A 13,405-nucleotide genomic window follows, 5' to 3' on the forward strand; every position below is an offset into this window, starting at 1 on the left:
CTTCCTATGAATCAAAAATATTCTTAATGGTATCTAGAATGATAAACCCTTTCCGAAAGGTTTTCAATTTATTATACTTTGCCTAGATCCACTGGAGGAATCACTATCTATGGTAGCTATCACCTTACACAATGCATTTCTTAAATAATAAGACTTGAAGGAATTATTCCTTGATCCATGGGATGTTGTGTTAGGAGGCTTGAAAACAATCTCACTGTACATCTCCATCAGAGTGCCTGAAGCTCCGTGAGGAAACCGAGGCGTCACAGGTGATGGCGGAGACGGGTGAGAGGAGCTTCGAAGCCGTCGCGCTCCCACCGTCCCAGCTTCCAGAGGAGCGGGGCGCCCCTCGCGCTGCTCCCGCAGATCCGGTCTGTGACGGTAAGCCCCAGATCGGAGGCGGTGGGGATGGCGGTTACGTAGCGCCCGAAGCGGGGCAAGAGCAGGCTCCGCCTCCCAGGGAGAGACTGGAAACTGCGTTTGTATCCCTGGCGACGGACGGCAGCCGGGGAAATGGCGGCCGGCGGGGAGAGCCGTGGGGCCTGGGTGGGGAGAAGCCCCTAGAAACCTGTGGCGCGGAGAAGTTCGGATCTGAGCTGATGGCGGAGGCGAAGGCTGAGGAAGTGAAGATTGAAGAGGGCCCCCTCTTCTCAGTCGCAGTGGATGAGGAGGTGGCGGAGAAGGAAGGAGTGAAGGAGGGGGAGGGAGTGGAGCAGGAGATGGAGATGGAGGAGAAGCCAGTAGGTGGAGAAGTAGAAATGGTGGAGAATAGAGTGGTGGAGGAGGCAGGGCACCGGCCCTGCGTCGGGATCTCCGCATGAACCCTCTGGAGGCCATCCAGCTGGAGCTGGACACTGTGAATGCTCAGGCTGACCGGGCCTTTCAGCAACTAGAACATAAGTTTGGACGGATGCATCGACACTACCTGGAGCGGAGGAACTACTCATTCAGAATATCCCGGGCTTCTGCGTCACTGCCTTTCGGAATCACCCCCAGTTGTCCCCCATGATTAGGGGCCAAGATGCAGAGATGTTAAGATACATAACCAATTTGGAGGTGAAGGAGCTCAGGCACCCTCGAACAGGCTGCAAGTTCAAGTTCTTTTTTCGAAGAAACCCCTATTTCCGAAATAAACTGATTGTCAAGGAATATGAGGTCAGAGCCTCTGGCCGAGTAGTGTCTCTTTCCACTCCAATCATATGGCGCCGGGGCCGTGAACCCCAGTCCTTCATTCGCAGGAACCAAGAGGTCGTTTGCAATTTCTTCACCTACCTAGTTTTCAGACCACAGCCTTCCAGAGTCTGACAGGATTGCTGAGATTATCAAAGAGGACCTGTGGCCAAATCCACTGCAATACTACCTGCTGCGTGCAGGAGTCCATAGAGCCAGACGTCGCCCAATAAGGGAGCCAGTGGAGATCCCCAGGCCCTTTGGGTTCCAGTCTGGTTAAACTTTGCATTGGTAATGTTCCTGCATAAAGTCCCTTTCTGCCCCTTGCTGGACCTGTGCTTGGGCAACAGAAATGGGTATGCCTTCTACTTTTTTTTTACTCCCCTTTCTTTTCCTGACATTTCTGCAGCCTTTTTCCCTTGGACATTCAGTTCCCTCAGCCTCAAGATTGAGACCATCATGACCACGCTCCACCACTTCCACATGTGCATTAATATCACATGCTGCATTAATATCACATGCATATTCATGCTGCATGAATCAATCCATGATTCACACCACTCCTAAGCCAAGTTTGTGATGATGTAAATTGCACTGCCTTTATCTGCACTACTTGGACCCGTTTGTTCTCAGGGCCTCCGGTCTGCCTCTTATACCTGGAGTTCTAGATTTGTCTAGGAGCCCATTCTACCCGCTTTGCTCTTCAGTACAGGCATATAGCCTGTGGACAGTTGCAGGCCTTTAATGATATCAAGGGAGAACAGCAGTGGACCACTTGGCCTGTATGATTTATGTGACTCCATTGCTCTTCTTGTGCCTCTGGTCACCACCTGTCGCTGTCTGCTACTGGCTGTGCCCTTGGCTGCTACCTACTGGATGAACATCTTCTAGACCATTGTCAGCCCCACTCTGGTTTCTGGTAAACAGTCTCCAGGTTTCCTGCCGGCACACAAAAGACCTTCCATTCTTCTCCCCAAAAGACCTCTCCTCTATTCCTCACCCCCACCCCCCTTCCCTCCACTCCCATCATCCAGAACCCTATTAACTGTCAGGCAAGTGGTTGACGTGACAAGTTAGACTTGTCCTTGTGGCAGGATGGCCTAAGGCTGGTGTCCATTCAAAGTACCAGGCTTTCTCAGCCTCAACTAGTGAATTCAGCCAAAACCTAGGTACCTCTTTGTGCCTCCTTTTCTCATCGGGAGCGTGATTAAGTGCCAGGGTGGCAGTACACTTTCTCCATTGTCTCTCTTCTGGCTCTTAAAAGAAGTGATAGCTCATAAACATCTGCAGTATCAGGTCTTTTAATTCGGCTCTCCATTATTTCCAGAGACAGGTGTCTTGTGTAGACTACCAGAGCTCTTATTTCCCTCTGCTTTCTTCCCTATCCTCTACCCACTTTAGCAACATCTAGAGGATTTAAAGGGAGACAGATTTATTAGATTAAATGAAAAGCGATATCTAGTCCCTAATGGATGGAAGAACTAAAGATACTGTGATGGGTGCCCAAAGCATGGGAAACTAAACAGAAGACCACAGGCAAAAATGAGCCAGGAAAAATTGGGCCTAAAATTTAGACTGAGAGCCTTCAAGGAAGGTTCTCTCTGTCAGTGGTGATGAGAGAAGTTATTTTTCTCAGGATAAACAGGGGAGAATTGAAGGGTGTTGGAATGTTAAATATGTTGTCTAGAGAAGAGATCTTTAAAGAAACGCAACACAACTTTGCTTTCTCTCGTTTTCATTTGACTGACTTTATGAGGAGGATTAATACTGTGTCTTTTATTTCACTAGTATTTAGTAAATCCTGTTATGTTATTTCTGCTTACTGGGAAAATTGAGCTGTACAGGCTTTATTTTGCTTTCAGTTGGGAACATTTGGAACAGTCTTATTTTCCTATATGATATAGAGACTTAAATGAATATCTATAGTGGATTTCAACTTGTTTCTGTTAAAACCATATCCTTAGAAATATAATTTGAATAACTTGTTCTTGTCATATTATTAAGACTTTGGAAATTGTTGTCTTCGTGGAAAAATAACTTACTAAAAATGTGTGGCTTAATTGTCTTGATAATTTGCCCAGTTAACAACTTAATAATTGATGTGTCTCTTTTCCTAAGTAGCATAAATACTTGTGAGGTTCCTCTGTCTCTTTGAAAGTATACCATTGATATATTGGTCTTTCCTTATATGCATGATGGTAAAATAAAAGCATGTTACTCTGCAAAAAAAAAAAAAACTTTTAAATGAGAGACGTGTAACTCTTCCTTTTACTTGAGACCTTAGAGGCCATTGTAGGATTATTAATTGGCCTAATTTAAATATTTTTGTGTCTCAGGGAATAGGGAGGGCTGATGAGAGGAAGAGTGACCATGGAATGGCTGGTCAGTGGAGCAGTCAGAACACACACATTTATCAATTAAGTTTGCCATCTTACATGGGCGTGGATCATGGCACCCCAAAACAATTTCAATTGTAATATCAAAGATCACTGATCACAGATCACCATAACGAATATAATGATAATGAAAAGGTTTGAAATATTTTAAGAATTACCAAAATGAGACATAAGACACGAAATGAGCAAATGCTTTTGGAAAAAATGACACTGATAGATCTGCTCAGCACAGGGTTGTCACAAACCTTCAAATTGTAAAAAACATAATGTATCTGTGAGGCACAATAAAGCAAAGTGCAGTAAAATGGAGGTATGCCTGTATTGAGTTGATTGTATAATTTTTCTTTTAATGGTGAAAATATTTTCATAGACTTTCTGATATTGAACCATCTTAGTTGCTGGAATGTACTTCACTTCATGGGGTCATATAATTCTTTCAATGTATTGCTGAATACTATTTACTAATATTTCTTTTAAATGTTTGCATTGATATTTATAAACAGGATTGACCTACAGCTTCCTTTCTTATGCTAACTTTGTAAGGTTTTGATATTAGTATTTGCTGACTTCATAAAAATATTTTGAAATTTTTCTTCCTTCTCTGAGCTGGAAAAATCCAAAATTTCTTGTCCTAGTACTCTTGAGGGGAGAGTTTCTAGATAACATTCTTGATTTTTTTTCCAAGGCCATCAGTATGCTTAGATTTTTTTTTTTTTCTTTTTTCTGAGGTCAATTTTGGTAGCGTCTACTGTATTATATATTCTCCATTTTATCTAGGTTTTCAAACTGATGGGCACAGAGATTTGAAAAGTAGTCTTATGATTCCCATTTCTTCTGTATCTGTTTTAATTTCCCTCTTTTCATTTGTATTTTTTTATATTTATGGTTTCTTCTTTTCATTGATTAGGCTAGGAAAATTAGGATAGTTTATTTCATTTTTTATAAAGAATAAGATTTTGATAAGAATAAGATTTTTGGTTTATTTACCAATTGTTGTATTTTACTATTTTATAATCAATTAATTTCATCTTTCATTTTATAATTTTCTTCCTCTCCTTTCCTGAGGTTCACCTTGTTGTTCTTTTTAACTTAATGACAAATTCCTAATTCACTCACTTTTTCTTGCTTGATAGTGTTTAAAGCCTTAAATTTTCCACTAAATATGGTTTTGTCAGAGTCCCATAAGTTTTAACATGTAGTGTTTTCATTATCTTCATTTTCTAGATATTGTATAATTTTGGTGTTATCTTCTTTAGTTGGAAATAACGTGTTTTGATTTTCGTTTCTATGAGAAAATATTAAGAATTTTATATTCTTAAGCTAAATACGTATGTATTAAAGGGTTGAGATAAATTATATGAATGAAATATTTGCAAAAATATGTTCAGCATAGAATCTGCATTGAGGATTACATAAAGTTAGTAGAATATAGTTTTATTTCTGTGGTGTAAATTTATCAGTGTGCATTTGCATTTAATTTTAAAATTCATAGCCTAATAAGATATTAAGATTAACATATTTATTAAATGTGTAGGGCCATTCAATAGCTACTAAGTGTCTACTGTATCTCCAGCATTGAGGTGGAAACTCTGGGAGTCCCAAAGTAGAAGTCATACTTTCATGTCTTTCCACATTTTCTTAGTTCTCTGGAAATGGTAAATCACAACTCTTATAAAGAATCTTTGAATATAGGTCATTTGGAAGTCAGAAATGCGTCCAGTCTGTAAGTTATGACCCACTATTGTGGACACTGATTACCAAAATAAGAACATGATCCCTGACACATTCTACTTGCACAGTAAATGATGATTAGGTCAGTGTCTGCAAAACTGATGACAACTATTGTGACACAGTGTGAGGAATGCATGACATGGGCAAAGCAAATCTGGCCCTAAAATACTAGCATTTTCCATCATATGAAGTCCTCACAGCCTCTATATTTGCAGTATTTATATAGAATATTAATGTACACATACAATCAAATAATAGAAATAAACTGAGCATAGGTTAACTTGTGAAGATCTGCAAATGACAGAAATTTTCAAACTGGGTTGAATTGTGATGCACATACCATTTTAAATGTAACCTTCTGACCTTCTTCCATTGCGTGGCTGGAAAATAATAAGTGAGAAACAAATCAATGTAACTAAGGAGAGAAGTTAATTTTCATAGAAAGCAGCCTAATGATCTCGTTGAGTGGTATTATTTCTTCCTTATCTATATCTGTTATTTTCCTCCTTCTTTCAGTCCATTCTCCTCCAATTTATTGTTAGAATTAGTTTCCAAAATGCAAATCTTACCACATAGCTCTCCTTAGACTTTATAATAAAGTTGTAATTCCTTAGCTAAATATTTCATTGGCTAATATTTCTTTAGCTAAATATTTCATTAGAACTTAAGGAGTAATACATCTTTCAGACACTCATTTCCTACATGAAATGTTATGGAACTAAACTGTGAAATAGGTGAATGTCATTTGGGGTATTTACAGACACGAGTAGTGGATTAGAGAAGAGATCAGAGATGCCATGATATTAAGGCAATAAGGTGGCGACAGAAGTGTATCTCAGATTGTAACACTTGCTGTCAAATATCTTTAGATAAACTACAAAACTTAATTAAAACTTATGAGTTAATGTAAATAAATGCACAGTGAAAGTATTTTTCAACGTTGATGTTGATTGATTTTTTTTTTTAAATATAGTATGTGCATACCCTGAATAAAAAGAATCCTCTGCTTTGGCCTTGGAATTCTCCCTGGAAGAGAAAATGAGGGCATTACAAATCAAACAACAGTAAAAATAAGTGCAAATGCTTCTTGAGAGTGTAGTTATTTTAAGCTATCATAATTAAATAATGAGGGAATCAAGGACTTGAGTATATAATTCATATCAATAAGTAATTTTTGTATTTCTACTGGAAGAATTTTCAGTGATACTAGCAGTATCATCAGCGTGTTGTATTTTAAGGTAATTTCCTTATTAGTCTAACAGATAATATTTTCATGAAATTTGTCAGTTGTACATATATTCATCAATAAGTAGGCAGAGGATATTTCATAGATAATTAACTATATTTAAAATCTCCCTTCAGCAGTTTGTTAGGATGAAATGATTTCTTTACAATACATATTGTATGTACTAATACATGAACAGGCAAAAATATAAAATAGAATTATGTCATAGCTAAAATATATAATATATCTATAGAAATTTAAATTGAGGGACAAATTTGGTAAACTATATTTATTCAATGGGACTTCAGAAGAGATTTTTCCCAATATAATTATATTAACAGAAATGGTAATGAAAAAAAAAAAAACCAAATAGGAACAAACTGATCATTCATAATGGATGTATTTTGAAGTGTTTCTTTTCTCAAAATATTTCAATTCAAAGTTAATGGAAAAAAATATTTAACATTTTATGATTTCCATAAAGTTGGTTCTTATAGCTTCCTATTTTCAAGAGCAAGTTATAAAAGTATCAGGACAGCAATTATATGAAATTTGTCATCAAGACCTTTTTCAAGTATTCCATAATATAAGTACAATCACATTTTTAGATTCTAAGAAATGGCCCTGACATCTATTAAAATTCTAAAATCCCTTCTTTACAACAAATGTATCTTAAATTCTCAACATTCTATATCTAATTCTCATCCTGATTATTAAATCCCCCCAAATTGCTTTAAAGATTGAAAATTTTAATATTTAAAAATGTACACATAGAAACTTTATATGTTTATATAAGAACAGCTATGTATTTTATATTACACAGAAAAAAAGAAAAGTGAGACAGATGTAACTTAAAATGTGCCCAAATTTAAAAATTTCAAACTCAGCCATACAGGTCTTTTTAGTCTTATTGGAGATAGAACAGTATATAAAAGAATTTGGGTGGTAGAGCTGAAAAACATGTGGGGATGGAAGTGAGGATGTCTAGCAAAGAACATGTAAGAAAAGGGTTTGAATGCACTAAAATCTGAAAACTCATTTTCTTTAAGAACCCAAAATATTTCACTATCAAAAATATGGTTTAAAACTAGGTGACTTAGGCCCAGCAAAAGTAATACTTTACTGTAATTTTCTAAAATTCATGTTTTACATTTTTTTCTCCTAGAGATTCCTAGAAAACCTGGCTTGCTGCAAAATACTTTTAAGAGCTATCATTTGTCCAACAAGATATTACTACTAATTCAGAGTTCACACTTTTATATAGTTATCTGTAAACATAGATAGTCTCACTCAAGGTGGAACATTTAGATAAAGTACCAAACCGCCCACAATACTGAGTAGCTTTGATTTTGCAAATACTAACGCTGAAGTGTTGTAGTAAGCTAATAATTTGCTGGTGTATTTTAAGACACTGGATCTTTACATTGAAATCTTACACTATTCATAAGTCAGGAAGACTCTTCAGAAAGTAAAAGTTAATTCAAAAAAGCATATATTACTTCTAGAAAGTTTGATGAAAACTGATTTGATTTTTTTCATATTGGAAATTCTAAAATTTTAAGGGGCTACTACAGTCCCTCTTACATTTCTCATTAACGTTGGCAGCAGTATTGTCTTCCATGATGGAAGCTTAGTTCAATGATGTGAAGAATTTAGAGAGGAAATAGTGATCATAAAAATAAATTTTGATGAATTTGCCTAAACTGTATGTGTTTTTAAAAGTATTTGAAAACTTTTGGTAGTAGAAGAATAAAATTAATATGGTATTCAAATTAAGAAAAAATTTAATAATAAAATAATAGAAATATTCAAGATTAGACTACAAAGGAAACAGCATAGTGAAAAAAAAAATTTGCCTAGACTGGAAGTCAAGAGATTGTTATAATCTCTAATCCCACTTACTACTATGATCTTGGGAAACTCCTTTAACTATTCTGAGTTGTTTTCCTTTTTGTAAACTGGGGATAACAATACTTGTTAAATGCCAACAGAGTTGTCAAAAGAATAAAATGAGATCCTATAAGACTAAAAACTATAAGGCATTCCAACAATGTAAGGCATTACTTAAAAATAACGCCTAGAAACTTTCATCATTGAAAGAGTTAGGATTCTTTTCAAAGGACAATAAAAATGCCACAGTTTCTAGTTTAAAAATGTGTTAACTCATTTATGTTCCTCTTAGTTATGTTCATCTTAAACACAGACACTGAGTTTGAGCCATATTTTTGTTAACTGTGGAAAAAACGAAATACCTACGTTTAATGTCTGATATATTTATAATACTTCATGAGCCTTACTCTTACTAATACTTTAATACCTGGATAGAAAGCTTGTCATTCCAGCCATCTGCCGACCTGTACACAGAGGGGCAGTAAATGGTCCTTGATCTTTTCTCCTATTCCTATCTAATGACTAGGCACACTGCCATGTCCTTTCTTAAACCAAGAATGAATAGGTTTCCTCACTGGGAGGGGCACGGCCCTTGGAAGGAAGTCTAATCCCGGTTTTCCTCACTGCCCACAACCTGGCTTAGAAGGGACATATAATGGGGAGGAGGACAGTTCTCTTCTTCCTGAGTGTGAAAACACTTCTGCGAACAGATGCGCTTCTGTAGGCTACCTGGGTGTTACATGAGGCTTACCCAGAAGAAGATCTTATAAACCACCACCACAGGGAATGAACAGAAAGGGCTGCCACACACAGAGTGGCGAAGCAAGCATGCAGTTTGTGTTACATACGTCCACTTTGAACCTCTTCATTCTTCTCTCATGCAGTTGTGGAATGAGCTGCAGCAGCGGATGCAGGACAGACGACTGAGAGACATGAACACACACACGTGATGAGCACAGAGGTTTCTCAGCATTGGGCATAAAGACGGCTTCCTATTTGTTTTTGTTTTTACCCACCATCCTTGCTCCAGACAAAAAAGAACAAGAAAGATGTGACCTAAGACAGTCATTTGTGAGCATTTCAAAGAGCTGTGGAGAATAAACCAAGAGATGGAATAAAATTTCCAGTTTTATGATGGGACCTTGCTCTTTCCTGAGGGCCTGAGCTCCATCTGCAGCAGCCAACAAGGAGAACACCCACCTGCATCTTTGAGAAGCAAAAAAGCTGTCTGTCTGTTTCCAGACTTACTCAGAATGATTTGGGACACATGAAACCAACTCTGTGAGAATCAGTTTTCCATCATGAACATTTTTATCTGGAAGATTATACTGTACACACATCTAGTAATCTTCTTTATAAAATATATATTTCATTTAAATTGAACATGTGGAACAAGACAACAGGAGACACACAAAATGGCAATGTGTCATTGCTAGTGAAAAATGTGACTAAGATACATTTTCTCAAGATGTAAAGATGCCGAGCAGAAGAAAATGAAAGCACATTTGAGACATGCGGCTGCCTGATAATGGTTTCATTTTAAAGGCATGACTTCAATTGAACCTTCTCACAAATATTAAATTCATTCATCAAATGGACTACTATAAGCCTCATATAGTGGTTATTTGTTAATCAATTCTACTTCTATTTCATTTGAAGCCAGTATAACCTAACTTTCAACTCCTCACATGTAAGAATATTCAACGGGATAAACATTTAAAACTGAGTTTATGGTTACAGTTACTTTCCCACAGGTAAACACGTTTAAAATACACTACGCTCCTCGTTTCATAAATTGGTTCACGGTAGTGAGTCACAAGCTTAGAAAGAATATTATAGTCAAGTAATTATTAAGTATTCTAGATTGAAACACCAAAGTAGATTGGTTAGCATTTTAAAAATCCATGCATACAAAAAGAAAAACTACCACTAAAACCACACAATTTAGAAGTAAAATGAATTCAAGTTATTGGTATCTGGCTAATCTTAGTAAATTCTCAGATTAAGTGCCTAGTTACAAATAAGGAGCTCTTAGGAATACAAGTGGTATTTCTAGTTATATTTAAATACATTTTTGACAATCATCTTTTAAAATAGTTCTTAAAATGACTTTGCATAAGTCTGTTTTTCCCTTGCACTAATCACCATCTAAAACAATATGTTTTACTTAATCATTTGCTTTTCTTTCCTCTAAAATGTAAGTTGCATGACATTTACTGCTATATTTCTAGTACCTAGAATTGTGCTTGGCACATAGTAGATACCCAGTAAATAACTGTTGAATGAATAAATGAATGAATTTAATGTACTTGTAGTTATTGAGATATAAAATAAATGTATAATAAATATTGAATTCCATTTGTTCACGCACATGTAAACTTTTAAAGAAAAATAAACAAGAATTTTGATCTACTCTATAAGATAAACTGCAAAAACAGGTTTAAAATAAAATACTAGTGATTACTAATAAGAAGTAATTCTACAACTTACCACAGCATTTGAATTGCCCAACTTTTGTGTCTTCGAATAATGAAATAAGAACTGTTAAAAAAATAGTGAGCTTTACTATAGATAATTAGTGGTTTCCTTTATTATTTTTTAATGTATATATTTATGGAAATAACCTTACCCTTTTGGTATTATCTTTTTCATCTGTTTCCTGTTGAAAAGAGAGATATAGAAATGTCATTATATTAGAAAATCATAATATGTATAATATAAATGTATAGTTTAAAATTTATAATTTATTATAAGATTATATTATATAATTTTTAAAATATATGACACATATGTTATACATAGAACATAAGACTGCAATTGGTTAAGCATATATTACTCTAAAAATAAATGGGCAATTAATCAAAAGCTTTATAAATAAAAGTATGTTTATAAATAAAAGTATGAACAAAGATCTTTACTACAGCATTATTCATAAGAGTGAAAAACTAGAAACATCCTAAATGTTCAGTAGTGGTGGAATAGGAAATACTGATATGATCACATGATAGAAAATTCAGGGAAAAAGACTAGAAGGAATCGTATCAAAATATTTGTAGTTGTTATCATGAAAGAACAAGATTATCAGTTATTTTTGCTTTCTTCCATAAACTTTTTTATAGTCCTCTCTCCCTACAAAAATCTGTCTTTAAGAACAAGACATATCATTCCTTTTTTGCTGTTCTTTTTTTTTTCTCATTTTCTTTTAAAATAAATAGAAACTCATGGATAAACACCATTGCCATTTATTTTCTCTTAATTAGGAAAAAAATCAATTAAGTTTTGGAAAATGTCACTATTAAAAACATTGGGAAAAAATACAGTTGTAAACACTTATTTAGTTTAAGAAAACATTTATGCTTTCAAAATATCAAGTTTTCTTTGAATTACCATATGTGAAAGTCATGGAAGTCAGACCAAACCAGTGATCATAGGTTAAACTGCTAATGAAGAATACATTCTAAACCTAAGGCTCTTATCCTTAATAAGGTAATTTTAAAATTAGTTTACCTATAAGATACAGAACATAACTGAGGTATGGTACCTCATGCCACTTTTCAAGTTCCCATTGCCTCACTTTGGGACAAAAAGTTCTCACACAAGAATCAAATAATAATTTTAATAAAAACTGAGACATCACAGTAAGAATATAATTTTCAAACCGACATTGACAATATAGTTTGCTTTTTTGCATTCTTAATGTCCTCTCTGACAAGGTACACTGTCCTAACCTCTGGGCTTAGAAAAATGCATCTGTTCTCCAATTATAGTATGATTCAGGAAGAGAGAAAGAGCCAAATGACCTCAAATTTCTCTCATCAGAACTAGAACACATCTTATATTTGAAGGGGACACACCATTTTCCAATTAGATGATTGCAAACTCCATTAATATAACCCTAAATTCTCAGGCATCAAAGAAACTGAAGTATTTGTTTCTTATCCAAAGTCAATTTATGCTCTTCTAGCTCCTCTTGGCATGCTTCCTAAATTGGGCATATTTTCTTCCAGGAGGAATTCCAAGATACCACCGAGCAATTTTTTTGCCTACAAATTAAACACTATTTGAACCTTACCTGGGGCTTTGGTAGAGTCCCCATAATTATGAAGCAAAGCTCCTCCAATGCACTGGATGCCTAATGGAAATGAGAAGATATATAGGCAATGCTTCTGCTTTATCATCACTTGCATAGAAGAGATAACCATAAAATGTTAGGATCACAAGGACATTCCAACCGTTAGGAGAACCACTGACCGAAACTGCCCGCCCTGGCCAGGCACCACAGTAACCACTTGCATGAGTTATCTTACAACAGGAGGTCCTGGTAAGAATGCGGAACTAACAAGCTAGTACCAACCGGAAGAATTCAGGAAAGGTCAAAAGGAGAGAAGAGACTCCAGTCCATATGTTACTGAGTCCAAGCTCGCTCTGCTTGCAGCACAACAGGCCAATAAATCGGAGACGAGGTGCTGAGGCAAGGAATACGACTTTATCCGGAAAGCCAGCAGACCGAGAAGATGGCAGACTAATGTCTCAAAATAACCATCTTATCGGGGTTTGGATGCCAGTTTCTTTTATAGCACAGAGACGAGGAGGAGATTAGGAAGTAAAGTAAAAAGGCCATACGTTTTGCAATATCCCCTGGAATGGCCAGCCTCGGGGAGGGGATGTGTTAATTTCTTCTTTCTTGCAGCCATCCACAGGTGGACAGGGTCTGGATGTTTCCCTGAACAAAGGCACTTTGGTTTAACATTCAGGCAGAGGGGCAGGGTTCCCCGAGGCAGGCCATTATGTAGAGACAATATCCTTTTCGTGAACAAAAGCAATGGGAAGCAAAGGTTAAAGTAAAACAAACAGATCCAACATGTAGTCAGATTTGGCTCTTCCCTGTTACACATATGTCCTACCAACCTCTCAGTATCCTTCTCGCTGGAACCCATCTTGGCTGAGTGATGCACGCGCCACCAGGAAGGACCCTGAGTTGGTGTGATTGGCC

General features: G+C 36.2%; 1 protein-coding gene and 1 pseudogene across 2 annotated transcripts in view; one reads left to right on the top strand and one right to left on the bottom strand.

Moving 5' to 3' along the window:
- The first annotated feature begins 239 nt into the window (after nucleotides 1-239).
- Nucleotides 240-1,450, top strand: LOC307048377 (testis-specific Y-encoded-like protein 1; annotated as a pseudogene). Its single transcript has one exon. The product of its transcript is annotated as a testis-specific Y-encoded-like protein 1 (transcript).
- Nucleotides 1,451-5,641: 4,191 nt separating this feature from the next.
- Nucleotides 5,642-13,405, bottom strand: part of NMU (neuromedin U) — a gene marked incomplete at both ends in the record, with an annotated part of 29,554 nt that continues 21,790 nt past the window's right edge. The window contains 6 exons of the mRNA XM_079704179.1: nucleotides 5,642-5,677; nucleotides 6,282-6,323; nucleotides 9,261-9,335; nucleotides 10,903-10,953; nucleotides 11,042-11,071; nucleotides 12,485-12,544. Coding sequence (XP_079560305.1) covers nucleotides 5,642-5,677; nucleotides 6,282-6,323; nucleotides 9,261-9,335; nucleotides 10,903-10,953; nucleotides 11,042-11,071; nucleotides 12,485-12,544 — 294 coding nt within the window. The remainder of the gene's footprint in view (nucleotides 5,678-6,281; nucleotides 6,324-9,260; nucleotides 9,336-10,902; nucleotides 10,954-11,041; nucleotides 11,072-12,484; nucleotides 12,545-13,405) is intronic.

The sequence above is a fragment of the Hyperoodon ampullatus genome, assembly GCF_949752795.1.
Source record: "Hyperoodon ampullatus genome assembly, chromosome: 1".
In the NCBI taxonomy this organism is placed as follows: Eukaryota; Metazoa; Chordata; class Mammalia; order Artiodactyla; family Ziphiidae; genus Hyperoodon; species Hyperoodon ampullatus.